This window comes from Xiphophorus couchianus, chromosome 18 (assembly GCF_001444195.1).
Source record: "Xiphophorus couchianus chromosome 18, X_couchianus-1.0, whole genome shotgun sequence".
Classification (NCBI taxonomy): domain Eukaryota; kingdom Metazoa; phylum Chordata; class Actinopteri; order Cyprinodontiformes; family Poeciliidae; genus Xiphophorus; species Xiphophorus couchianus.
In genome coordinates, this window is record NC_040245.1 from 7,740,991 (window position 1) to 7,768,287 (window position 27,297).

The 27,297-nt window shown below is 36.2% G+C and overlaps 2 protein-coding genes across 11 annotated transcripts in view; one reads left to right on the top strand and one right to left on the bottom strand.

The window, feature by feature from the left end:
• The first annotated feature begins 3,401 nt into the window (after nucleotides 1-3,401).
• dclk1b (doublecortin-like kinase 1b) lies at nucleotides 3,402-19,009 on the top strand. 4 transcript variants are annotated; one of them, XM_027999177.1, is made up of 17 exons: nucleotides 3,402-4,089; nucleotides 4,448-4,825; nucleotides 5,090-5,436; nucleotides 9,173-9,272; nucleotides 9,887-10,003; nucleotides 10,097-10,191; nucleotides 11,124-11,211; nucleotides 11,297-11,466; nucleotides 11,657-11,776; nucleotides 11,942-12,088; nucleotides 13,167-13,300; nucleotides 13,394-13,471; nucleotides 13,595-13,691; nucleotides 13,796-13,876; nucleotides 13,980-14,093; nucleotides 15,447-15,511; nucleotides 17,383-17,582. In XM_027999177.1, exons 2-17 carry the CDS (start codon nucleotides 4,465-4,467, stop codon nucleotides 17,438-17,440), a joined length of 2,172 nt encoding a protein of 723 aa, XP_027854978.1. In that variant the 5' UTR covers nucleotides 3,402-4,089; nucleotides 4,448-4,464; the 3' UTR covers nucleotides 17,441-17,582. The 4 variants fall into 4 exon arrangements, with proteins under 4 accessions (XP_027854978.1, XP_027854977.1, XP_027854979.1 ...); XM_027999178.1 differs by lacking the exon at nucleotides 15,447-15,511 and having other exon boundaries at nucleotides 3,771-4,089; nucleotides 4,448-4,642; nucleotides 4,718-4,825; nucleotides 17,383-19,009; XM_027999176.1 differs by lacking the exon at nucleotides 15,447-15,511 and having other exon boundaries at nucleotides 3,766-4,089; nucleotides 13,598-13,691; nucleotides 17,383-19,009.
• A 347-nt stretch (nucleotides 19,010-19,356) lies between these two features.
• nbeab (neurobeachin b) overlaps nucleotides 19,357-27,297 on the bottom strand; it is a 229,300-nt gene continuing 221,359 nt past the window's right edge. For all 7 annotated transcript variants that reach the window (XM_027999172.1, XM_027999168.1, XM_027999170.1 and 4 more), the window contains 4 exons: nucleotides 24,350-24,451; nucleotides 22,723-22,919; nucleotides 22,244-22,395; nucleotides 19,357-20,875 (listed from right to left, as the gene is read on the bottom strand). In XM_027999172.1, the coding sequence (XP_027854973.1) occupies nucleotides 20,785-20,875; nucleotides 22,244-22,395; nucleotides 22,723-22,919; nucleotides 24,350-24,451 (542 nt within the window). In that variant the 3' untranslated portion in view covers nucleotides 19,357-20,784. The remainder of the gene's footprint in view (nucleotides 20,876-22,243; nucleotides 22,396-22,722; nucleotides 22,920-24,349; nucleotides 24,452-27,297) is intronic.

Here is a 27,297-nt window from a genome sequence, read left to right on the forward strand (position 1 = left end):
CTTGGTATCAGACTTTTTTTTTTTCCCCCATTTTGTGAAACTGTGTCACATTGTCTCCCTTTATGGTCCAGCTTTAGGCTGCCAGCTGATTAAAACCTTTAGATCAATAATGGCACTCTTATACTTTTCACCTGAAAAACTTCAGTTAAAATGTTTTGAAAAATGAAAAGTATATTTCCACTTGCTATTTATTAGTCATTACCAACCACCTTTGCCTCAAAATGTTAATGGATGCTTAACATTTCAGTTTGGTCTGAATATTAGACCAAACTCATAATATTTGTTCAACTTTGGTACTGTAGTATATGTGGTAAATGTAGTATATAATTTAGAAATCACACTGTACATAATTTAAGTAGACATTTAAATAGGAAGTCCAGCAAGTTCAGTTGTCAGCTTTGTGTTCAAATCTCTACTGATTTTCACGTAAACCATTTTTCCTACAGAATACATTATTGATAGCGTGGATTACAGATGACAAATGGTAAAGTACTCCAAAAACAGGCACAAAGTAGATGCAGAATAAGTTATTTCTAGGAGACAAAACATGTATTTGAACAAATATAATTACAATATGCACTTGGTTTTAATGGTACAAAAATGGGTAATTCACTGCTGAATTACCTAAATTGAGGACTAGAGAGTTTAAACTAAAATGTCATATGAAATGGGGTTTACTTGCACATAGAAATGATGGCCTTCAAAACTTCTATACCTATGCAAGACATCTGAAGAAATTTGGGCGGCAAACATGAATACTATGCTTTACAAAGACCTCAAGCTAATTTCTTTTTTCCTTACCCTACTATAAAATGTACATAACGATTGTTAAGCAAGTGTGGAGCCCTGGAAAAAAAAGACCTCTGTATCAAAAAGACAGTTAAGGCCTGGTTCAGGTGAAAATGCAGACTCTTCATGATTAGCATCAGGAAAGCACAAATTGCCACAGTTATCCATATACAAATCTAGCCATTGGGGACTCATCAAAGTGACTGATGGCATCAAAGGCAAATGGCTTGCAAGTTACTACTGAGTGGATTAATTCTGTCACTAGGAATCGGATCACTTGAACATAGAGGTGAAGTTTGATTTTGAGACAGGATTGAATTTTTGGTTTGCCAAATTATCTGCTTCTCTTCTATCATGTTGACCAATGAGGTGGGATTCACTATGGTCTAAATAGTCAACATTTCTCAAGGCACAGTTTAATTCTTGTAGAGTTTCATCATGAAGATCAATTTGGTTAGAAGTCACCTCACAAGGCATTTGGCTCAAAGATGAGACTGCCCCCATTGCTGGTACCACATTGACTACAAGTTGACCCTCTAAAAGAACTTGAAGTGAAGTCCTGAGATGCAGATGGTTTGTTTAGGAAATGGTCTTCCATGATTTGAAACAAGGCTGATAGAAATTGATCCTGGCGCACTGGTAGCATTTGTCCCCGTGGGACAGTCGATTTGTCTAAAAGTATTGGTCAGGCATGCACTGGGTTGAGACTACCAGCTTGAACCAAAGTTTGATCCATCAGAGAACCAATCAGTGTGGTAGATGGCCACTTTTCTTGCAGATTCACCTAGTCTTCCAGTGATGAGGGTTGAAAGAAAACACCAGGTTAAATATATGTACAAAAGCACTTTTTCTGGACTGATGAACCTATTTAATAAACCAAAAAATATGTTGCTTGGTCTTGTTTTTCAAGGAGTGAAAAATCCACTTGTTCATCTATAGATTTTAACATTGGTCAGCACTTTGTGCTATATATTGATATTTGTCATGTCAACATAGTTGACAACATTGTCAACTATGTTCTTCCTAGTTAATGTAGCCTTCCACAGCAGAACCTCAGTGCAGCTAATGTTGCAATTTACATGAGAGATAATTAAGACAGTAGCACCTGCTGGCTCTTTGACTGACAAAAATGAGAAGAAAGAAAAATCACTCCAGCACCTCTGGCATCTTCATGCAAAGCATGAGAATACACACATAAATAAAAGTTTATGCAGTGTTATGACTCTACTGCCCTGGTAAATCTCAGGATTACAATCATGACACAATTAGTGTTGCTTAATTTTGAACTTAATTTTAAACATTTTGAACTGTAATAAAAACACATTCCTAGAACCTTCATAGATGTCTTGTTTGTGCTTAGTGTTGTAAGGCCTAAACATTTCTGCAGAAACAGTACTTTTATGACAGCTAAATTGAGATTCAGTTTAATTAATCCAAACATCCTTTCCTGGTGTGTATAAAAGAAAGTCTGCTTCTTGCCCAATAAATAAAATTGGAAGAGACTCAAAACCCAAACTCTTGGTTGAGTACACAAGCACTTCTCTGAAGTCAGCTCCTGCTATAACAATGCAATACAAGAATCAACAGGCAAATTGCCGTTGTCTATTATTAGTGCTGTTTAAGCTCAACAATTAGCATTTCTGGATATTATAAACTTCATGAGTCAGTTTAGTTTAGCCTGCTATACAAAATGTAATAAAAACATTAAAAAGAGAGAGAAGATGTTCAAAGAAACACTCTTTTTTTTGTCTTTGTTGTTGCTAGTTAATAACCTTTGGATGTTTAGCCTGATCAGCATTTTGCCTTCTTCAAGATTCTATGGATTGTTCAAAGCTTTTGAACTAAAGCCAAGTCCTAATGTTCGTGTTGGCATAGTTGAGCAAACACAATATCACTAATAAAAGTGGAGCTGGATCCAAAATCTTCACCCTTTTGAAAAGGTTAATAAAAATAATAAAAAAAAGTCCAAGTTACCCTTGAGAAGATCATTCACCTGGAGATAAGAGAGCCAGCCGTCACGTGCTTTTAACGTGACAAAAATCTGTCTGATGAAGTTAATTAAACACATCACCTACACCTGTGTGAAACAGGTAAAAGTGATTTGTAATGGGCGGTGAGTTTATGACATGCGCTCCAAATGGTAAGGATTTCAAAACTCTTCTTCAAATCTGAAGTATTACAGAGTGCGCTTAGCTTTAAATATGTACCCGAAGGGATGTCTGTCATCTTTTCACAGACCCCTATTAAAAATGAAGTACGAAGTCGTAGCCAAAGCAGGTCTTCTGTATAAAATGCCAACCTCATTCTCGGTTATCTTCGTCATTAATTTGACCTACTTATTTTTGTTTTGTTACATGCACAGATTGTCTGCAACTTTGGGAATAAATTGAACAGTTTATGATGGGTTATTTTTTTTCATCATTCATATGTTTGAGGAAGATGCATGGAGTAAAGTTGGACAATTTCAAAACAATGGGAAAAGCTCTATAAATCAATTTAACACACTGTAAGAAAAAAAAAGATCAAATCGTACACACTATGATTAATGAGAATATTTGCAATATAGTAATTTAATATATACGGCCATTAAAATGTTTTGTAGTTATTGAGAACGGGGCAGGTTTTCTGTTTCCCTTTTCACTCGTGTAAGTGTTGTGACTTAATGATGGAATTTGTTAAATCGAGATAAATTGATTATGAAATTATCAGAGCAACAAAAAAATTGCGGGAAAGATAAGAGTGGATTTAATGGAAATCAGGTACACTAATCTATAAGCCTTTCGGGTAAATGACCTGTATTGTATTAGCTTCCACTAGTTTACCCCAAAACGCTTCATGCTACATACAATCATGCAAGCCTTCACACGTGATGACAGTTTTTCTTATATGTACCAACTCACCCCGTTAAGAAAAATGAGCGATTGGTAACCCTTTTTACTATCATATCTACACAATATTACTCTGTTTTATCCCGTTTTACTGTATGGTTTACGTGACCGCGCATCCTGCGTTTGCGCGCTCCGTCATAAACGTGCGCGAGCCATGCTGACAGCACGCTCTCTTGCAGCGGTCTGCTAAATCACCGCAATGGAATAAGAGCAGGGGAGGGTAGAGGAGACCGGCTGCCCTGCCTCCAGTCTGCATGCGAGCACACACAACAGGACAGACACAGCAGGACGGCTAAGGACAATCACAGGGCAACAAAGGGACATATGCTTCCTCCAAGGCATCACATAAATAAGAATATTTAAGACTTCTGCACAGACCCTTTTTGCCTACCTCTGTATCCTCACCTCCAAGGTAAGAGACTGCAATGAAATTAGATTTTTTTTTTTTTTTACCGTTTATTTGCTATTTATGTTTGGTTTACTATGCTTTTTCTTCAGAAAAAATAATTTGGGTAGTCATGTTCTTTTTAATAATTGTCTAAAATGTATATTCCATTTTACACTGTTTAAATTATGAGACACCAGGGAGCATTAGATGGGTGTGACATGCTTCTTTATGTGTTTACTAGGAACAGTTGCAGCATTAGAGCTTGCACAAATCAGAAAGACAGTATGGACTGTCACAAAACATGTGGTGGGTTTTACTCAGTTTCAGATAAAGGATTTTTTTTTTTTAAGATTTTTTTTTGTTTGTTTCTTGTTTATTTTAGGGTGTAATTCAGCAGTCATGGACCTGGAGCATTTTGATGAGCGGGACAAGTCTCAGAGATGCACCCGAAGGGGCTCCAGAGGGAATGGTCTCCCTAGTCCAACTCACAGTGCTCACTGCAGCCTTTACAGAACCAGGACACTGCAAGCACTGAGCTCAGAAAAGAAGGCCAAGAAGATTCATTTCTACCGCAACGGTGACCGCTACTTTAAAGGGATTGTGTATGCCATTTCTCAGGAGAGATTTAGATCTCTAGATGCTCTCCTTGCAGATCTCACAAGATCTCTCTCAGATAATGTCAACTTGCCCCAAGGAGTAAGGACCATATATACTGTTGATGGAGCAACCAAGATTACCAGCATAGAACAGCTGGTGGAAGGTGAGTGTGAGCCCTTTTGTTGTAACTTTGTTTAAAAAATTTAATTTATATTGAATCATAGGCAAGTTATGTTGGCTGTCTTAAGTGCAGATATTATAGTCAAACCAAGTCAGAAAGTGCATAATAAACAAAATGGCACGGCCACCTCCTTTGTGTTTTTAAAAAGAACATGTGCTTATACACAGTTCTTTATGCAATCATCCTCACATTTTAGCTCTATGTTTCATACTTGTATATTAGCTTTTCTATTCCAATTTTCTGCAGGAGAAAGCTATGTTTGTGCATCTATAGAGCCTTTCAAGAAACTAGACTATACCAAGAATGTAAATCCCAACTGGGCAGTTGGCGCCAGGACTGCAGCATCTGTCCGTGATCCTTCTTCCCTGGGCAGCGCCATGGCTGGATCCCCAGAAACCAGGGAGACCAAAGACTTCATAAAGCCCAAACTGGTGACGATTGTCCGCAGTGGAGTCAAACCTCGCAAGGCTGTTCGGGTCTTGCTCAACAAGAAGACGGCACACTCCTTTGATCAAGTCATGAGTGACATCACAGATGCCATCAAGCTGGACTCTGGGGTCGTTAAAAGGCTATGTACTGTTGATGGCAAAATGGTAAGTGTTAAAATTCTAATTCTGTAAAACTCAATATTTGCAAACTGGATAAAACGGGTATATCTTTAATGTCACGAAAGCTTAAGAACCCTTTGGCATCAATGGAGTCATTCTTTTTTTTTTTCTTTCCAAAAAAATTATTCCACATTATGATGGGTTATGTTTGTACTCAGTTTTAGTGCTCTCCTTGGCTGCAGTGGATATTTAAATATTTATATTACTATCACCTTCAAGATTGTAAAATGTCATTCAGCAATATTAGTCTGTCATTTCAAGTTGGAAAGGTTGCATATTGACCCTTCTGGTCACTGGATTCAATCGTCTATAAAACTTCAGTTTTGATGATCAACATTAATAGGATTATCAAAAACGTAAATTTCATAAAACCTTATCAATATTGTTATAAGTTCAGCTAGCTATATGTTCTGGATGTTTTGCATTTAAAGTCATGTGAGAAAGTCCAACAACTAAGTGCTCTGTATTGTGGAGTACTCTTATCTTATGCTTTTTTTCTTCTACCTTCTAAAAGATTAATTGCTTGAATGGGAGTAGATGGCCTATGTGCATTAGTTAGCTCTGCTTTTAGTTTTACCAAGCTATGGTCTATTGGAAATTGATATTTACGGTACTTGGATGATGTGGGGATAAGCTTGATCCACTTTGATTTTCTAAATGGAGCTGTTTTCCAAAGCTATGCACAGCTTTGGAATACTGCTGTATGGAAAGTTTTCTGTTTTTTTGGAAACTCCAAACTGCAGGAGGGATGGCCCTGTCATCCCTCCTGCAGTTTCTTTCTTACTCAAAGAGGGAGCACAGTACATATCACCTGGGAATAATTGCTAAATGTATTACCAGAAATGGGTTTCTAGGACTCCATCCCATATTCCTACAACAGAACACTGTTGGATGGAACCATGTAATCTGATTTCGGATTAGTCTCCTAAATGTTGAAGTATTTCCAGAAAAGTACTTTTTGCACAATAGTTATTGACATGTATTTTCATTGATTGATTAGCCAGCCACAGTATACCCACATCCTACTTTTGAAAGCTCTTGAAATTATAATATTCAAGGAGGTTGCATGTTTTTAAGGGAAAGAAATGTGGCAACTAATAAAAGGCTTGATTAAGCATCCCATAAAAATAGTAACGTCTTTAAAATTCACTTCAAAAACTCTGTCCTGTGTGCTTTCTGGAGTGAATGGTTTCTTGAAGTGGTTGCTAAGTAACAGTCTCTGCAGCAGAGCGAGCAGTGAGCATGTGAGTTAGCGGCGGGATTCATCTGTGTTTTACTGTCTGCTGTTTTGTGCATATAGCAGCATGACTAAGTCTGATGTTATTAATGTGTTTAGTTTTTGTTTTGTAATGCCATAGAACATACGTACGTCGGGGCACATCTTTTTAAAGTTCGTAGTGATCTAAGCCATTGAACTTTATTGTTGCCATTAACTTGAATGTCCCTGACATACACTTGTTCAATCTTTTGGAAACAGCAATGACAACACCTCATTTATCATCTAAATGTGATGAAGACTCATTTCAGAAGTTCAAATGGAGCAGTGGGGTAACTAGACTTTGAATGTGGATTGGTTGTTGATGCCAGATTGGCTAATCTGAGCACATAGAATCTGCTGAGCTATTGGATTTTGACACATGACCATCTCTTATGATGGTCAGTCAAGAGGGACTGACTGTAAATTGAGAAGATATCTAGTGAGCAGTAGTTGTGTGCTCATGTTGTTAGTGGCCAGAGGAAAACTGACAGATTTTTGTTTGACACAATTAAAAGGAAAATGTGGTTTAAATAATTACCAGTTCAAACCAAGGTATAAAGAATACCATATTGGAGCACATAAAGTGGAACAGATGGGCTACAGTAGGTGTTGGCTTCTTTCAGTAAGATGAAGCACCATGTCACAAAGCTCAAATCATCTCAAACTGGTCTCCTTGTCATGAAAGGGAGGTAAGTGGCCTCTACAGTCAGCTGATTTTAAACAGGTTGCCTTTAGGTTGGAACAACAGATTTTCATTATGGATATATAGACGACTGCCACTCATTTTCAAGAAGGATGTTTCCAACATTTTTTTTTTTTTTCTTAATCTATACCATGAGGGAAAAAAGGCAGTTCTGAAGGCAATAAGGATTCCAACCAGGTACTAGCAGCGTGTACCTAGTGAAGTGGGTCATTCTCAACAATCACCCTCCTCAGTCCCAAAAAAAAACTACCCATCATGTAGACAATTATGATTCTTTAAGACTTTTTTCTCTCTCTTATTTTTTATTTTATTTTCTTCCCCAGGTTTTTCTAATGGTGTGAGTATTTTCATATTCCTTTATTTAACCAGGTAAACCCCGTTGAGATCTAGATCTCATTTTCAAGAGGGACCTGAGCAAAAAATTTGCAATACATAGCAACTTGGTTACAAGATAAAAACAAACATTTTGTGGGTTTAATAACACGGATTTTGGAAGGTTTGATCTCTGCCATTCTTTGCTCTTTATTCAGTGCTGGCTTTGTTGTGTTGTGCCAACAGATGGCCAGATGACCACCTGCTGTCATCAAAGGGGGAGTTTTAATGGTTCTTTAACCTTTATTAGAGAAATAGGTTATACTTTTGATGCATACTCGATGTTTATAAGATTCATGAAATATGTGATGGTGAGGAGAATTTAGTTCATGTTTTATAGTTTATATTTACATGTTGACAGTCTGGCAAGGCCTTAGCACACCCACAGTTTAGCTCTTGGTTTTGTCACAGAAACCAAGAGCTTTATTTATTGAGTTTTATATTTTTCTTACAAATTTCAAAAGGAATATCTGAGCCAATGATTAATTTCTTGTGCATGTCTAGATATTTAGACAATGAACAACTTAATTTTGTCAAACTCTTATACAGTTGGATTCAAACCATCCTACTTAGGAAACGTTACATAAGGGGAAATGCCTTTTAGCATGAGCTCCCTAAAAACGGTTTTCCTAAGTGTATCAACTGAAAATAATTTTGTTTTAAAGAGTAAAATGGACAACAGAAAAATGGTAACATTTCAAAAAGCAGAGCTGATAAAGGGCATTTGTATGGGTTGCAAACTCTCAGAATGGTGTCTTTTTTATGAATAGAAGCATCTATTGGTCACATATCACCAATATTTCTACAGTCGGACTTGTCAGAAATTAGGGTGCAACAAATTGTACATAATAGCGACTCTTGTGAAGTGTAGCTAGATTGATTTAGAAATTATGCTAAAAACAGAAAAATCATGCATTTATCTGTTTTTTGGTTTTTATTGGATGACTGTGGCATTTCAGAATGGAGATACACATTTCAAAGCTCTTCAATCATGAGCCATTTTCTTTGCTTTCACCTTAAGAACAATATTGTTTTGACATTATCAGGTATGGATGTCAATTTATATATATATTTTTTTCAAAGGATCCCAGGCAGTCAAGGGTAATTACTGTGTTTAAATATGCAGTAAATCACCCAGACGTGGGACCAAATGAGTGTTTTGTTAGTCAAAAGTCTTTCTGCTTGAGTCCAAAGGTAGGCTTGCAAGTCCTGAGACGAGTGCGAGTCGAGTCTCAAAAGCCATTTGACCAATTTAAACTGAGCAATTAATAATTTTGAAATGTCGAAAACTAAAATCAATTAAAATAAAAACATTAACCTCTATGGAAAGTAGGGTACTTTCTTTGAAGAGTAGTTTTTAAGAGCCCTGTTTCAAATCTCTTTGACAGGTTACATGTCTTCAGGACTTTTTTGCAGAAGATGACATTTTCATTGCTTGTGGTCCTGAAAAGTTTCGCTATCAAGATGATTTCAATTTGGATGAAACTGGTAAGTATGTCTATGAGGATTTAAATGGGCTTAATGTGATATCGACTTTCATTTCATAAACATGCTTAAGTATCTTTGTGCCCAATATAAATGTTTGGTAAGCTAAAGTTTTTTGTTGGGTTTTTTTTCTCCCCATTTTCCAGATAATTCTTAAATGTGTCTTTTATTTAGCATTGTAATATTGTGTTCCCTCTTCTCACATCAAATCATTTTACACTAACTTGTATCTAACCTTTTGTCACTGCATTGTAGATTGTTTTATATTAAGTTATGTTGTGGGAAAGTATATTAACCTTTGCACAGTATATTTGCTGCTTAAACACAGCTCAGAGGTAATTTAATCTGGTCTGAGGAAATGGGTGTGCTGGAAATATGCCAAGCTCTGAATGCAGGTGATATTTTCATTGACTGATCTAGTTCTATACTTGGAATGAGGTGTGTGTGTGTGTGTGTGCAATACTTTTTCCCCCTCCATTTTTGGCCTAGTTTTGTGCTGAATCTTTTTGTTCAGATTCCACCTTAAGTCTCAGAACGATTGCTTATTCTAAATAGAATCTTTATCACCTTGCATGGTAAAATACATTTCATGCTTTGAATGTATTTCTCCTCACCAGAATGCAGGGTGACAAAGTCGTCGTCATATGGCCGACTCCCCACAGTTCATGGTCGTTCTTTGCCGAGAACTGGTGGAATGTCTCGTAGAAGCAAGTCTCCCTCACCTGCCGGATCGGGTAAATGTGTGTTTAAGTTTAATAATTAAAACTTGAACTTGCCATGTTTTGGTTCCTTATCAGTTTTTTATTTTTTTCCCCCCGTCTTAACAGCAAATGGTACTGCGGGCAGTACGCTTTCTACACCTCGTTCTGGAAAATCTCCAAGTCCCATTTTAACCAGTCCCGCTAGCCTCCGGAGACGACAGGTAATAACAGCCAAAGTTTGTAGAATAGAGAACTACTTCTGTGCTGCCATTGAATATTTACTTTTTTTTTCTTGTCTTGAGCTTGTGTGGTGTCCATAGTCAAATGATTTCTACACCATTTGACTGTGCCATATTTCATGCTGATTTGTCTTAGAAATCAGGTTTCTGTTGCACTATAAGACTGTTGCACTTTGCTGTTTGTCATTGCTACATGTATGATAGCATAGAAACTGCATCCAGAGATGCTCATTTGTCCAAAATGGGCATTTCATAGTTGCTGTGTATTCTATTTTTATCGGTGCTGATAAACATTCGTTTGCTTTAGGCACAAAAATATTTGGGATAAATTAATTATATTACAGCAGTAAGGTTTGGGGAAACCCCTGAATGTTTTAAAATGTTGTTAATTAAGAAAGTGAATATAAGGGAGAAATAAAAATGTTTATGGACGTTTAAAGATTTGGGGCCATTTCTTTAGTGCTCACATGCAAGCATTAAATGGCTTCTTACTAAAATTTCACAACTTTTTTTTGTTATGTCACTGTTTTGCAAGAATCACATATGCCTGCAGATTTGCAACATTGTTCAAATTACAACCATATTGCAAAGGGATGCTAGGGTGTAATTATAATAACAGATAACATTTTTCATGCTTTGCGTATTTGTGTGTAACTTCATTTGAATATAATCTAAATCCTCTAAATTACAATTTCATTTATAGTATTGTAGTTACATATTTTCCTGAAATTGTGCTCTATTGCTCATATATCAATTCTCGTGCCTCAATTCTGCATCATGTTTTTGTCTTTTCTTTGTTTGGACTAGATGTAATTTAGGTTTTTGAAGCTTTTCTTCCTAAAGCCTTTAGAAACTGTTGCTGCCATTATTTTTTACAATGTGATCATTTGGGGAGTTTTTCCCCCTGTTTATAGGGATCCCAGTACAGTGGCTCCTCACTCTCATTAGCCTCTACCAAGGTATGCAGCTCCATGGATGAAGGAGATGGTCCCAACAGTGAAGGTGGGGTATTGACATAAAAAAAACAAAACTACACGAGTCATTATGCATTATGTTTCATAAATTATAGATATGTTTTCTCACTCAGTTGAGCCAGTGGAAGAATGTTCCCCAGTTCCTACCTCCATAGCAGACAGATACAAAGTTGGAAGGATTTTAGGGGATGGAAACTTTGCTGTGGTTCGTGAATGTGTGGAAAGATCAACTGGAAGAGAGTACGCTTTAAAAATAATCAGCAAAGACAAATGTAAGGGAAAGGTAGGCATTCTTATTCCTTTAGAATCGCATCAAATCACAAAATTTGTGCTAATTTGTCGTTCTTTCGTATTTGTTCCATTTTAGTGTGCGTGTGTTTGGGGCACAGGGATTAAACATCTTTGTGAAATCTATGCGTTTTAAATACTGAACTATTCTCAAGTTATGTGATTTCTTTTTCTGCATTATTCAGGAACACATGATACAGAGTGAAGTGTCCATCCTGAGGCGTGTGAAACATCCTAACATTGTCCTCTTAATCGAGGAAATGGATACCCGCAGAGATCTCTATCTTGTAATGGAGCTAGTGAAGGTACTTTGCATTTTTAAATAGATTATAGGTGAATACATCAGTTTCAGGTTCAAAACTACTTTCCCCAAAGGTTGATACATATTATGTTTAGAATATAATTAATCTCTTTAATGAAGTTTATATAATCATGTAATAATTATTTGCATTTAAAAACCTTTTATCCAGGGAGGAGATCTCTTTGACGCCATTACCTCCTCCAACAGATACACAGAGCGGGATGCCAGTTGTATGCTGTTCAACTTGGCAAGCGCCATCAAGTACCTTCACAGTCTCAATATTGTGCACAGAGACATAAAACCAGAAAATCTCTTGGTAAGTGGTACTTAATAAAGCCTGTCTTAATACATCCTGTGGAATGAGCATTTATAGAAACCTAATCCTGCTTTCAGAATGTGTCAGTGACTGTCTGCTGGACAGCTGTCAAGTCAGTTTTATTCCCCATGGACGTGTCAGCGATAATGTAAAAACTGTGTATTAAAAAATTTTTTTAATTGGTTTTATGTAATAACACTTTCTAAGAAAGAAATTTTGGGTCTTAATTTAAAAAAATACACCTGGTATTTTTTGGTAAATGTCTTTGTTTTAATTTTTTGGATTGAATTGCTGGATTTTTTTTTCTTTTCTTTTTTGGGCTGAAAATTGTGGAGCACAATATCTAAACCAACTGGAGTCCACACATATAGATAGAGATAAGATTTATTTGTCATTGTCATCAACAGATTACGAGATTGAGATTTCCTCGACTCGAGTTAAGATGCAGGTTATGTGTATATACGTAATATACAAAGATAAAAAAATAAATAGTACAAAATGAGAAATAAATAGACATCAGAAGATGGTTGCAGCACCTGGAGGTGTCGCAACAGAATTGACATTTTTAACAAAGTGGTGTCAAGAGCAGAAGTTCTTATGCCTTTGAATTTAGTGCCATGATTGCCATCGGGTAAAAACTGTTTTTTAGGCGATTTGTCCTGGTTTTTATTGCTCTGTATCTCTTGCCTGATGGCAGCAGCTGGAAGAGACCATGGCCAGGGTGTGACACAAGTTTAAGTTTTTTTTTCTTGATTTAACACTGTAAAACCCTCGTAAGGTATTTGGAGATGTAATATATGAAGTTCACAGTTTATCCTCAGATTATGTTTCTGTCAAAACAAATCTTTAAGATTCTCTTTAACTTTTCAGTATACAGAAAAGTTAAATCAAATATACAATACACAAGTGGATATACATATCCACTTATTCTCCCAACTGGTATACAGCTTTATTACGACAATACAAAATTAAGTATAAATATTATTAAACATGCTTAGAAGCAATATTTTTTGTTTTACTTCAATCCCTCACCAAGTAGGGGCTTTGCTTATCGTTTTTGTCCTTTCTTGTCACACAGGTGTATGAACATCAAGATGGTAGTAAATCTCTGAAACTGGGAGACTTTGGCTTGGCTACTGTTGTCAATGGTCCTCTTTATGCTGTTTGTGGAACGCCAACTTATGTAGCACCAGAGATTGTTGCTGAAACAGGGTAGGGTTGAATGTGGCTTGTGGGACAAAAACTACTGTAATATGTATGCTTTTCTTCAATCCTTTTAACTGATGTTTCATTTTGTAATTTCAGATATGGCCTCAAGGTTGATATCTGGGCAGCGGGCGTCATCACTTACATACTGGTCTGTGGCTTTCCTCCTTTCCGTGGGTATGTGCTTTATTATTATTATTACATTAAGTAAAATAACCAGTAATTGGTACATGCTTTTGAAGTTATGAAGTGGGTTTTTTTCCCCCCCTTTTTTTTTAACTGTGCATTTCATTTTTGCAGCAGTGGTGAAGACCAGGAGGCCCTCTTTGAAGAGATTTTAAAAGGCCATCTTGAATTTCCAGCACCATACTGGGACAATGTATCTGAGCCTGCCAAGGTTGCCTGGAAGTTGACTTTTACCATGAATATGCTTCACAATCTGTCAGACCAGATTTTTTCATTATGTTCCAAGATATTTATGGATAACACATTTATCTCTAGGCTCTGATCACTGGCATGCTGCAGGTAGTTGTGGATCAAAGATGCACAGCTGTACAAGTGCTGGATCACCCCTGGGTCAATGTAAGTTCAGTAAATCACTGCAAACATATACAGCAAAAGAACTGAAGAAGAATGTGTTACCGAAACTCAAACTAAGTTGCTAAGCAGTGTCTGTATTTTTCAGGGTGACAGTCTGTCAGAAAAGGGGCACCAGCTTGCTGTGGCTGGAAAAATCAAGAAGCATTTTAATTATGGACCCAAGCTCAACGGCACTGCAGCAGGAGTGTCAGTAATTACAGTAAGAACTAATTAGAAACTAGATGAAAAGTTTGCTTGTAATTTTGTTTTCAGTGAGACCGTGTTTTGTTTTGTTTTTTTCTTTTTTGCTGATTTTGATTTTTCTTTTTTGCTGCCTTGCTTTTCATGCTTTACCATTCAAAAAGGAAACCATTAGGATTCAACATAACCCAAAAGTAGTCCTCAGTGTGCAATTGCATTTTTAGCAAAATCTTATTTATTATTTCTCAAATATAACCTTTTACAGACATTGCCTTCAGCAGAGCTCTGCTTGTGGGTGAAAAGACTTGACTTTTTTTAATACTGCATATAAATGGAAACATAGAAATTCCCATTATCACTTTATTGGATTTCTGATAATTATAACATGTACATGTTGCATTATCAAAGTGGTTTTTCAGTTGAAAATGAAGAATTACATTGCAAACAGCTTTTGGCTAAATATTTTGTTTATAAATTCCATTAAAAATAAAAAATTCCCCAAACTTCCATTTCAATGTAATTTTAAAATTTATAATCCACCCTGCTAGTTTATAGAGAATATTGTTTGATTGCTAAGTACCGGTAACAGTATTTTTTATTATCTAAACATAAAGGACTTCACTTAAAACATTGCTCTATCTACTTCTGATAAATTTTCTACTTATATTTTTTTTAAATTTTTTTTCTCCATCTGTGAAAACCTTGATATTAAATGGCTCTGAAATGTAAACTCACTGACAACCCAGACGTCTTATTAGCTGTATGGTGTATTTCTCTTTTTGGATTGCAGCTCTTCTGACTATATATCGTTCTTACCTCCATGTACTTTAAATTTGAATTAAAGAATCAGTTTTAGATTATGGCATTTCTACTCTGCAGCGACCTTGTTTCCCTCTACCATAGCAGCTCCACTAGATTCAGGCTCTACAGCCAGATCCCTCTCATTTTCTCAACATTATTTGAGATTAGCATCCATCAAAGTCATACTGCCATGCGTTTTTCTTTTGTTTTTGCCTCATCCTGCCATCCTGCCTAGCTGGACTGTAGGCACTGTTGCTTGGACATCCTGCACATAAATTATGCTTATGTGTACAAGATGTTACTTTAAAGAGAACTATTGAATTTTTCAACTGCTTATTTATTGATGGAAGAGATGCTGAATGGTAATTTTTTTATGAAGTGAACAATTTGTGAGTTTTCATGTGCAGTTGTAAAATAAAGAAAAAAAATAGATTACGTGTAATTCTTTTGCCAGTGAAGTAGTAACTTTAGTAGGAAAGTAAAGTTGGACACCTCACTGACAATTTGGCCAGCGATGCTTTGAGTTCAAGGTGATCCACTGAGTTCATCTCCCTCTGCTTTGCTGGACCAGGACTTAACCATCCAGAAGTCAGGGTCTTTGGATCACAACCAGAATCCAGGATTGTGTTGGATAAGGTATGACACAGCAAAGTGCTAAAGTGCAGTGAGTGCTTCCGTGGCAAAGTGCTGGCAGTCTCCATTTTCCATTCTCCATGGATTTGACCCATGTCCATCAACTTAATCATTTTCATACCTCATCAGTTTACCTCATCTCATTTGGGCTGTTTGGGCTGCAGCTGTTCTTCTTCATTGCACGGTTTACCGAGATATTTTATCACATTACATTAAGTTACCTTTCCATTGAAACTGAATTTAATGATTCAGAAAACCTGCTGAGATGGTTTAAATTCTGTTTATCGCAAGAAGTGCTGTCAAGTGCCCCAAAAATTCATTTCCCCCCTTATATCTTGCGTTTTTACCGTTTTTGTCACACTCAAATTCTTTAGATCACCAAACTATTTTTATGGAATACTTGAAAAGCAGTTTTGAAAGTAATTACCCCATAAACCCAAATGGTTGGGTTTTTGTCACGATAGGTAACCCAGCTGTCCTTTCTAAGCCAAACATTCTGCTTAAGGATTTCTATTGGAGCAGAATTACTGCTTTTAATATTTTCTACTATTTGTCCAGAAGCAGCAAGGTGGCTCCAGACCATCGTATTACCACCACCGTGTGACTGCCAATATAGTCATTTTTCTGACTATATTAATTTTATGCCAGAGACGAGATTTGAAGTTTTTGTCCTGCTTCTGTTTTATTGCTAAATCATAAACATTGTTCTAGGTGAGGCCAGCAGTACATTAGTTCCTGTTTTGGGTTATTTTATGACAACCTGGATGTCTTGTCAATGTGTTTTGGAGTAATTCTGGTTGAAGTCCTACTCCTTATAAGATTCACAAATACCATGCAGAGGTGGGTAGTAACCATTTACATTACTTGAGTAACCTTTTGAATATAGAAAAATAGTAATTTTACTACACCATACTCTACTTTAACTTGACTAGTATTATTAATATTATGTGAAATTACTGAGTAACTTCACAGAATGAAGAATAAACTTTAACACGAACCTACAGTTTGTTAAATGAGACCCCTTGTCTAACAAATTTTATTGTATTATTTTTAACTGCTGAAGCATTTGTGCCATTTGGAGATCAAGTAAATGTATAATAAACTTGTAACTTAAAGCACTTTATCCTGTTCTTACACATTAAGTCTATTTTTTATATGGAGAGAGGGGATTAAAAGTGTCTGCTTAAATTTTGCTAATTGATCATTTGTATTACAATTAGATCAGCTATCATGATCACTTTCTTGGTACTTATTTGCTGGATTAATTTCTTGGATACCTACTTTTTACTTGGAGTCTGAATATATTGTAGTTTTACTCTGGACTACAATTTGCCTCTAGCAAATGACTTTACTACTCTTCCCAGCCTGATGGATGTCCAGAATTTCCTCCATGTCTTGCATTTCTTTAGGTTGAGGTATTGTCTTTTTGAGATATCTTAGCCTATTTTATGTTGTCACTGGTTCAAATGAAGTTTGTTTTTTCTCTTTACTCTACATGCCAGTGATCAGACATTGGTGTGGCTAGTGAAATAAAATCAAAGTGCTGATCATTCATGTTTCAGCAAGAGGGTAAATTGTTACTTTAGTTTGGATATGTTTTTTCCCCATATATATTGAATATCATTTGAAAACCGCTTGATGCATTCAGATTATCTTTGCCTTAAAGTTTGATCTGAAACATTTGTTTTATAAAATTGTAAACAAGACATTTGTAGCTCCATAGGGGGTGCAAACATTTTTCACAACATTGTGCCTGATTAGCTAAGCACCTTTTTGTTCTGTATCAATTTGTCACAGTTTATTTATTTTATTTTTAATTTGCCTCTTTGATTTGAGAAGAACCTGATATATACTACTGTTTCACCCCTTCTTAGACCACGCCACTTGATAAAGAGAAGCAAGTTTTCCGACGAAGACGCCACCAGGATGTAAAGCTTTCTACCCAACTGTTGCCCAGCAGTGGTGCCACCGCCACCTCAAAGATGGCCAACCCTGTCATCTCCCCAGAGTTGGAAGAGTTGTCTCCAAGTTCAGCTGACACCGTTCTTTCACCCACTTCTCCCTTCTAATAAGTGTCCAGAAATCACACCAGGCTCCTATTTGGAAAATGTTTGGAGAGATTTGTGTTTAAAATAATAATGGGTGTCTGGTCCTTAATTGTACCCATTTTCTGGTCACTTTAATTTAAAATACATTTGTAAAATTGAAGGACAGCCCAATAAAATGAACATAGCTTGACAGCATGCAAAAATTTTAGTTTGGCTAATTTGGCCTACTTATTCAGACAGTAGCCTTCTCTCATTTTTTTTTTTCAATACTGCTTTAAAAACTCGCACTAACAGGGGCACTGCAAAAATTTCACCATTGTAGTTCTAAATTTTAATTTGGGGTGTAGTTATACTTATCCAAATGGTAATGCATGGGTACAAAGGTGAGAAAAATCCACAAATGTGTATCATTTTGCTCAGTGAGTGACTAAACCATAATGGAGTGGAGCAGGTATTATAGTTTAACTGTAAGAAAAAAAGATGTCGAGATAAAAAAAATACAAATTAGCTGATTGGAGTCTTGTGGAAATATTTTCTTAAAAGTCACAAATGCAGCTTCAGTTTGTTCATGAAAGGTGATATTTAAGGTAGTTCACTAGGGCCCTCTCCTGGTTACAACATAGTATTGCCCAAATTTTCACAAGAACAAGTTTATTGAATTCTTGCATTTAAACTCTTGTTTCTGAACAACCTTGTTTGATATGTTTCATACATATTACTTTTTACATTTTCAATTCAAATATCACATTATTAGCTTAATATCTTGCAGTGTTGCATTTCTTGAAAGCATGGTGCTTTGGGATCTAAAGATGTTATCCCAAAGCACATCTTTGTCAATTCCTAAACACATTTGACAAATGCTGCTACACTGGATCATTCTGAACTGTAAAAAGACACCTAGTACTTCTATTAACGTTTCTCACAAAGGAAATGAGGGTTAATAAACTAGTTATTGTAATGGTGGTGGTGCAGATGAACCTCAGTGGAGCATAGTATGTTGAAAATTGCACCTTTATCAAGACATCGCCTTGGCACACCTGCAATCAAGTGCAATTAGGTGCACATAGCACACAATATTAAATGTTTTTCTGACAACTGACACGGCTCCCTATCGGAGTTAAATGGTGCAACATTAGTTATTTTTCACACTTAAGTGAATTCAACAGTGCTTCCACTAATAGTCATTTTAATGTGATTTATGCAAGTACTTTTTAAAGCCCTGCCAAGACCTCCTGTATGTTTTCTCATTACGTGATTAAGTTTGCTCAGACAAAAGTTTTGAATGTTTGTTTTCCAGACTGCATGTGATAAAGTGCATACTATTGAACTACTCTGCTCTCTTGCTGTAAAAGAAAAATGAACAAATTCCTGCAATTGTTGTTCTTTATGAATAGTTTGCATTATAGTCTCTGTCCATGGTAACTGATAAAATTAAAACACATGTTGACATTAATGTAATGTCACAAAAGGGCTTTTTTGGGGGGTACCAAACAGCACAAAGAAATTCAAGTTAGTGAAGAAATGTTTTTATTAATGGTGAATAGGTTTTCTTCATGTGAAAATATTAGGTGCCTCATGACTTGCCACCTGAAAAGCATTACTGTATTAAACAAAGCAACACAAAAAACTTGTTCTGAAAAAGAAAACCTGAAAAAAAAAAGTTTAAACTACTGATCTCAGGACGTCCATGTTCAAACAGCAGATGGCAGCATAACCAAACACTATTCCAGAAAAATCCACCCTTTGTATTTCAGATTTACAATTTACATTTATTTAAAGAAACACTACATAAGTTGACTTGGGTCCATAATTTTTTTTAATGCAGTTACAATCTCCAAATATGTTGCCTTTAAATTAAATCATATTAAAATGACACTGCACAGCTGGAATATTAAAACACTGCATGAATATTAAAACACTGCATGAAATTTAGTCACTGCTTTATAAGTTAAAAACAGATTGTTTTTTGAAACAAGTTTTATGTGAACACAAAGTAAACCCAGTGTCACCTTAATATCTTAGCATGCAAAATTATAGCTTTAGGTAGATTGGTTTTATGTTAGACCTGTGCTTAGAAATAAAAAAAAGTCATTAATTTGCATATTTTTGTTCATATAGATTGACAGATAAACAGCATAGTAATGCTTTAATAGCTTTAATCAATACTAAAATAGAGCACTTTATCTGCATCAATAACTAATGTCAAGTAACAGAAAACCTTCCTTAAATCTATTCAGAAACAAAATATTGCTTATAAGACTACAGATTGACAGTAAGTGCAGTTTGTGAATTAACATGATAAAAACATTTGTGCAAAAGAATACAAAATACAAAGGTTTTAAATAACAGAACTGATGTCTAATGCACCACTAATAACATGGTCATTAAAATGACATTTCCAAAATGTCAGTTTTGCTACAAATGGAAATCAAAAGATACCATCTAACAAATTTGGCATTTAATTTTTTTAAGCCATCTTTTGAACAAAAAATGTAAACTAATACTACTTAAAAATATTTGAAAAAAAAAAACAAGGCAATGTCACATTTAAATGTTGCTGGCATATTAAAAACATTTATCACAAAGGACTAAGATTACATTAAAACTCACTTTTCCATATTAACGAACAACAAATATATGAACATTTAGTCTTTTCACAAACATACAAATTAACCTCTGTTTAGGCGCACACAGCAGCTTTATCCATGTTACTAACAAATGTTTAAGGTGATGACTACATTAATTCATGGCTTGCACAATGGCCTCTCTCATTTCATTGGCTTGTCCCACAGCATTTAGATATTAAGCTTTTACAGTTAACAAAAATGTTATGCCACCAGCATTTAGATCTTTCTCTTTACACGTTTTCCAAATATCTGTCAAATGATATGTTGCTTTACTTTTTTCCAGGTTAAAAGGGAAACATTTAGAATTTAACATCTGTGCATACATTACCTCAGCTCCATAATCACAACAGTCCCACTCGTCTCAGTTCGAGAAGACGTTAGCTGGTGTTAAGGTACAATAATAAAACAATGTGTCCAGATTGTATAGCAGCAGATGAATCAGAATGTGGTTGCCTCTTAGGTCAGATGAACATAAAAATATTTGATGTTCTCCTGCTGATTGATCCCTTCTTTGCTATTTGGATCCTCTTCTGCTCACCACAGTCACAGGTTAGCAGGTTTTGTTTTCTCAACAACCTTTATGTTGGAAGTTTTCATCTGGTCAGTACCTGTTTTGATGCTCATAGTGCCATCTGTTGAAATCTATGTTAAATGCCACAATGCTGCCAGAAGCCATGCCAGTGATCAAGGTCCTAAAGGGTAGCAAAAGGGAATAAACATACCTTAAAACATGTAATGTAGAGTATATGGAGAAACATGCAGAAATCATCGGTAATCTACGTGGTTACAGCTACTTGTTCAATGTCTTTCTGCAACCTTTGTGTTCATGTCTGGCTGGGATGTACTGAAGCTGCTGATTTATCAGGGTAGCCTCTTACTGCTTCACCCCAAGGCTCTGACCGTTCAAGCATCGTGAATAGTCGCTGCTGAATGGTTCTTTGTAACTCACGTTATAAACCTCACTTTACTTTTGCATTTACTTGCAGTGAACTCATGTAGGCAAAGTTTTGGAACTAAGTAAAGCAGCTCCTTAAAAGAAATAAAAGGTAAAACATTCTATTTTAGATCCAAAAAGTATGAATCAAATCTACCATTCCATTGTTTGTCAAACCAGATAAATCATTCTAAAACTCACTTTTCAGACACAAAAAGACCCGGAAATTTAAGTCTGCTACCATATACTAAAAATTATGTGCAGAATATCTTAAAGATGCTTGGTATATTATTGGCAACAGAAAAAAAAGCTTATAAGCACTTTACTCTCCTCAGAGATCATCTACACATTAAACATCAATACACCTAGTGAATTGGGTAAAGAGGGCAGATATTTCTTCACTAAACTGTTTAATGAATTAGAACCTGGATTCCAAACAGTCACATGTTAATACTCAGAACAATCTCTAGCATTTGGTTCAAATGGCTAAATCCTAACTTTTACCAAGGAACCTGTTGTTGCATGTGGAACCATAGGGAAACAACATGTTGTGTGCTCATTAAAAGAGCAGAATTTGTTAACTAATTTCCGACTATTTACAAGTTTGGGCACTATTGCCCCCTTTTGGACTTGAGGAAAAATAACACTTCTGGGAAATTTGGCCCACAGTTGCATGGACCTGAGTCCAGCATAAAGCTTCTGCTTTATATGCATTATTCGTTGCACTGCCATTTGGACATGATTTGCTCTCAATCTTTTCCTGTTCTATTGTTTTCTTAAATTAAAAATATTTCTTCATTAGTTTGATCATTTTGATGTGAGAAAAGTCAGTAATATTACTTTGCACAGAAAGCTAGGAAAGTCTTTCCTATTATAAAAGATTGAGCATTTTAATGAAAGCAGGAACAAATCTAGGCTTCCTATTGGATATAGTTAAAAAAAATGTTCTATTTCTCTAGCTTTGAATACCAACAGCTATCATCGTCTCTGTAGAGAAATGTATCAAAACAGTTCTCATGGGTCATATGACATGCTTGATAGTAGGATTTAAATCTGTTTTAAAAGAAACTAAAACGAAACTCATCCTCTGAGGTAAAATACCATCATGAAACTGCCCAAACCTAACCTTTGATCATGTGATAGATCCATGGCTCGGATCCCAGCATCACAGCCGGGGTAGATGTAGAGTTGTCTGAAGTCACAAGCTTGCCACACTTCCACCACACCATTGTCTCCACCTGTCACCAGGTTGTGTCCATCACTGCTCAGGAGAATTGCCTTAAGGAGGGATACAGAGAAATTTAACACTCCACTTTAGGCTTATGAAAAATTGCGGTTTTACTGCAGAATGTAAAATATGCAACTAAATAGTTTTGTTCTTTTTAAATTTAAGCCCTAAAGTTGAATAAAGAATATACACAATGAGAATAACAAAAAGGTAATGTGTTTAGTTTTCTTTTTTCACTTAGTCATAGTGAAAATGTATGAAGGACTTGTTAGGGAAGAAAACATGATTGCATAATCCTATTTGCCCCAGATATGAATTGCTTTGTGTGTATGTAAGGATATTTTTTATTGAGTATGCTAATTGTCAACTTTCTTTACCCTGGTGGAATCATTGACCTCCATCTGTGCCAGCAGTTTTCCATTTATGCTGAAGTTGCAGAAGCGGCCTCTCTCGTAATAGATGATGCAGTGACCCTCACTGGACACTGAGATGAGCCGTGGGCACTGATAGTTGTCTGGCCCCTCTAGTTCCCGTAGAAGGTCCCCGGTTATGGTGTGGACCAGACAAGGACCCTCTGTCAAACCCAAACACAGTGTGAGGTACCTGTGCTTGTGTTAACAAAAAGAACTGGACATATTTCTAATTGTTTTGAACCGGTCAGGCTGTGAATGCAAATATTAGTATATTTATGTTTATAGCACATTTCAGCAACAGCCAGTGTTACACAAGATAAAAACATAAAAACAAATACCAACTACGAAATAAAGCAACAAACATTACATTTTGTCCAATGCCATCATCAAAATTATTATATTTGATAATTGTTATCAAATATATTAATCAGTTATTAATCAAAGGCAACTCTGAACAAGTCAGGTTTAAGTCTTAATTCAAATGAACTCATAGTAGTTTTGCCTGTTTTGCAGTTTTCTGGAAGTTTGTTCCAGATTTGTGGTGCATAGAAGCTGAATACTGCTCCATGTTTGGTTCTGGGAATGCAGAGTGGACTAGAACCAGAAGACCAGAGTCATCTGGATGGTTGATACAACGTGTTTTATTTTTATTTTGGTTTTAGGTTGTATTAATATTACTTGTCCCCTGAGGGACTACAGATATAGAAATAGCCTTTATGGTTAAAACTGGCATATAATGTGATGTACATTGTCCCTTTTGAAATAAACTCTTGATTGTTCCTCTGTATTTCCAAAGATAATAAATTATGTTTTGTTTCTGTTCAGCTGTAGATGGTCATGGCACATCCACACATTGATTTGTCCCAAACATTTCTTCAGTGCCTGGATGGGCTCATAGTTATTTGGTGACATTGTAATGTAAAGCTGTGGATCATCTGGATATTTATGGTAACTAATCTTATTGCAAGTTATAACCTGAGCAAACAGGACTATATAGATATTAAACAGGAGGAGTCTCAGGATTGACTCTATGCATTTAATTTATGTCCACTCTGATGAGAAATTACCTAAGAAATCCCTGTTCTTTAAGTAAGCCAAGTACTGGTCCAGATAGTCTCATCCAAATCTCCAGTTACTTATGTCATGGTCAGCAGTGTCAAATACTGTGCGGAGGGCCAACAAAACCAGCTCTGTGGTTCTTCCACAGTCTGTATTTAGGTGGATGTCATAGAACACTTTGACGAGGGCAGTCTGATTACTGTGGTAAGCTGGAAAACCGGACTGAAAGACGTCAAAGGAGTTGGCTAAGGGTAAGAAGCTGTTTAACCGTTGAGACACTGTCAAAAGTTGGCCTGTAATTCTGCAATAGCAAATTGTCCAGACTGTTATTTATCAGTGGTTTGCTAACTGCTGTTTTTAATGCCCGGTGGAAAATACTTGATAACAGGGATGAGTTTACTGTTGTAATAAATGTACTGTTTGTACAGTTTGCTTGTGAATTAGTTTTGCTTCAGACCCATGTTTAACACATTTCTGGTCCTCCACTTTTCCATGTTGACAGCTACATGAATAGACAAAAAAGATCACTGACCTTTTGCTCCACTGATGACAAGGCCCAGCTCTGCGCAGACTGACACACACACAACTTCCTGGTCATGACCAGTCAGAACTGCTCGTGGTGCTGGGTAGTCACCTAAAAGATGAGACATGTGGACCGCCAATTAACTAATTAACAGACTTAGTTTAACAAATGTCCTGTTTAGTTTATTAAATAATATAATTGTGTGAAACTAGTTTTATAGATGTAATCTCCTCAACATTTCTTAGCCAATAAGATTGTGACAAACATCTGCTGGAAGGAAAGTCCTATGAATTGTTATGCAAATGCAGAGATGGCTTGATTCACTCCCATGCGCCTCTTGATTGATGATTGCAGGGGTAGAGGTCACTGAGGGGTGATTCATGGCACCTGGAGCCACTGACCCGGTGATCTTGCTACATAGGAAAGTAATCTGTCTAAAAATAACCTGATCACCAATTAAATAATTTATTAATAATTGTACTTAGGAGCATGCAGTGAAATATGAAACAAAATTAAATTACATATGATGTTACACATTTCAGGGGGAAGTTCAACTTTGCTGCTTCTATTGGCAGCCAAAAAGAAACGATATTGGCAATGACTGAGCATGTAAAGAGGGTTGATGCCCGGCTGCCCTGTAAGCACTGTTGCAGCAAAAAGGTTCAGGGTTCAAACTCTGAAGCTTGCAAGCTCACCCAATTTACCGTAGTCATGGGTTCTCACTCCAGATAACTTTCTCCATCAGTCCAAAAAAAGGTAGTTAGTTTAAGCGAATACTCAAAGTTGCCATTATGTATGAGTGTATCCACGTATGGTTGTGTTTCTCTGTTGGACGAGTGTCAATGCCTCACCTGTGATGGTGAGGCATTCTGTCTAGTCTAAATCCCATTGCTAGCCTAATGACTGAGACAGGCACTAGCCCTCCAACTTTAATATAATGTTCATTTCTCTCTAAAATGAACATTACATTAGTTAGGTTTTTAAAAAGACCCCACAACAGATGAGAAAATAGTTAAATTCTTCGATCATAATTCTTGGCAAGACTTGTGTAGCAATGCAAACAAACTGTACCAATAAGCAAAACTGATGCTGGAGGGCTGATAGTTTAAGTGAATCTGCAGCCACAGGATCTGAACACCTTGCACTCAGTGCACTGACAATAACCTCCTGAATATATAGTATTCCAGGGTGAAATGTGAGGTTATCTGTCAGATAGCTAAATATTGGGAGAACTTCATTCATAAAAATGACAATGATCCTAAACACAGCATCAATCCAACTGAATGGCTGAAACAGAAAGGAAAGTACACTGTTGTACATTATGCATTGATTTATATATGATGCCTGTTTTGGGATGTTAAATTGTTGTTTTTTTTACTTTTGCTACTTTGTCTTTTAGTTTTTATGTCATTTTATAATCACATTCTTGCTGTAACATTAATTGCCCATTTGGGACTTGAATAAATCTGAATCTGAATTTAAGTAATCTGTGAAGGATTATGCAGATGCGTTTTAACCAACAATCAATACAAACCACTAGCTTGATATGTCTCTGCACAACTGCAGCAGCCCAGTCAACAAAATGGACTATGATCGATGCATCATAGTCCCTTAGAGACCAGGACCTGTGCTGCCCCGTCAGTCTCCACACCTGTCGCTGAGAGGGAACTGAATAGGACGAGTGTCAAAAAAAAGTCCTAGGGGAGTAAAAGCAAGCTCACCTGCTCATCAAAAGATTCAATCACTGGGCTTTGAATACACTCATTCTTTTGGTGGCCCTTGGGATGGGTAGATTCAGCCACCACAATTAACATGGTAAAAATACCTTTTACCATCAGTGTGAATGGATGAGACTGAGACACTGAACCATGGTGGAGATGGAGCTGCGCTTGGTTTAATTGAAACACATTAGATCACATGCAACCTTTTGAAGGTGAATTTCCAGTCCGGAACACACATTCAGAATGACAGCGAACACTAGCTTATTTAAAAAAAAAAAAAGACATTAAGTAAAATATAACAGAGATAAAATTAGGATATTCATATAAAGAAAAATCTATACTGTATATACTTTTTCATGGGTGATTCTAAATCATCTTCTAATTGCTATTCTTTCTTTAGCTTTTCTTTTTGTCCACTAAAGATGCATTGCAAGCACTTTTCATGTGGATATCAGGGGAATACTCTCTTCCTGCTGCAGTAACACAAGTGATGTTGCCCCTTACTAATTGGAGGCATCCAAGCTGAAATTCTTAATTAACTGTCAAAGCCTCAGTGAAGTTAATTAGAGGATGCTTGCAACTAAACTCAAGCTCCTAAAATCTTTCACAATTGAAAACACAAGTTTTCAAAATGTACACATGTTGTAACAGGCAGTACCCAGATCACGTTTTGAAAAACAAATTTGTTTTTTAAAATATTTTTCAATTCCACTCATGCAGTGATAATGAATTAAAACTGGATATCATTGCTTTGCCAATCCCCAATGGGGACCAAATCAGGACCAGTAATTACACACTGATGCCAAGGTCTGAGAGCAACGATGGAGAAAACAAAAACACATTTGACATGACATTTAAAAGTGGCTTACAAAAGTATTCATCAAACCTATAGACATTTCAATAAAATAAAATTTGAGATAGGCCAACAAGAAAGTAGCAGATGTACGTAGATGTGTTGAAGAAAAATGAAAGATGCTTTTTAACATTTTCACAAAATCTGAAGTGTGCAGTTGTACTTGACTCTCCTGTGTCAATAATTTTTAGCTTCTCGTACACAGAGGTGGACACTATTTACTAATGAGGGGACTTCTAAAGGAAATGAGTTGCACTGGATTTTAAGTAGGAATACCAAAGGCGGTTTATGTATGCCACACTTTTCAGACTTTTATTTGTAAAAGTAAATAAACCATAACTATCCACTTCACGTTTATGTAATACTTCCTGTTGGTCTGCCAC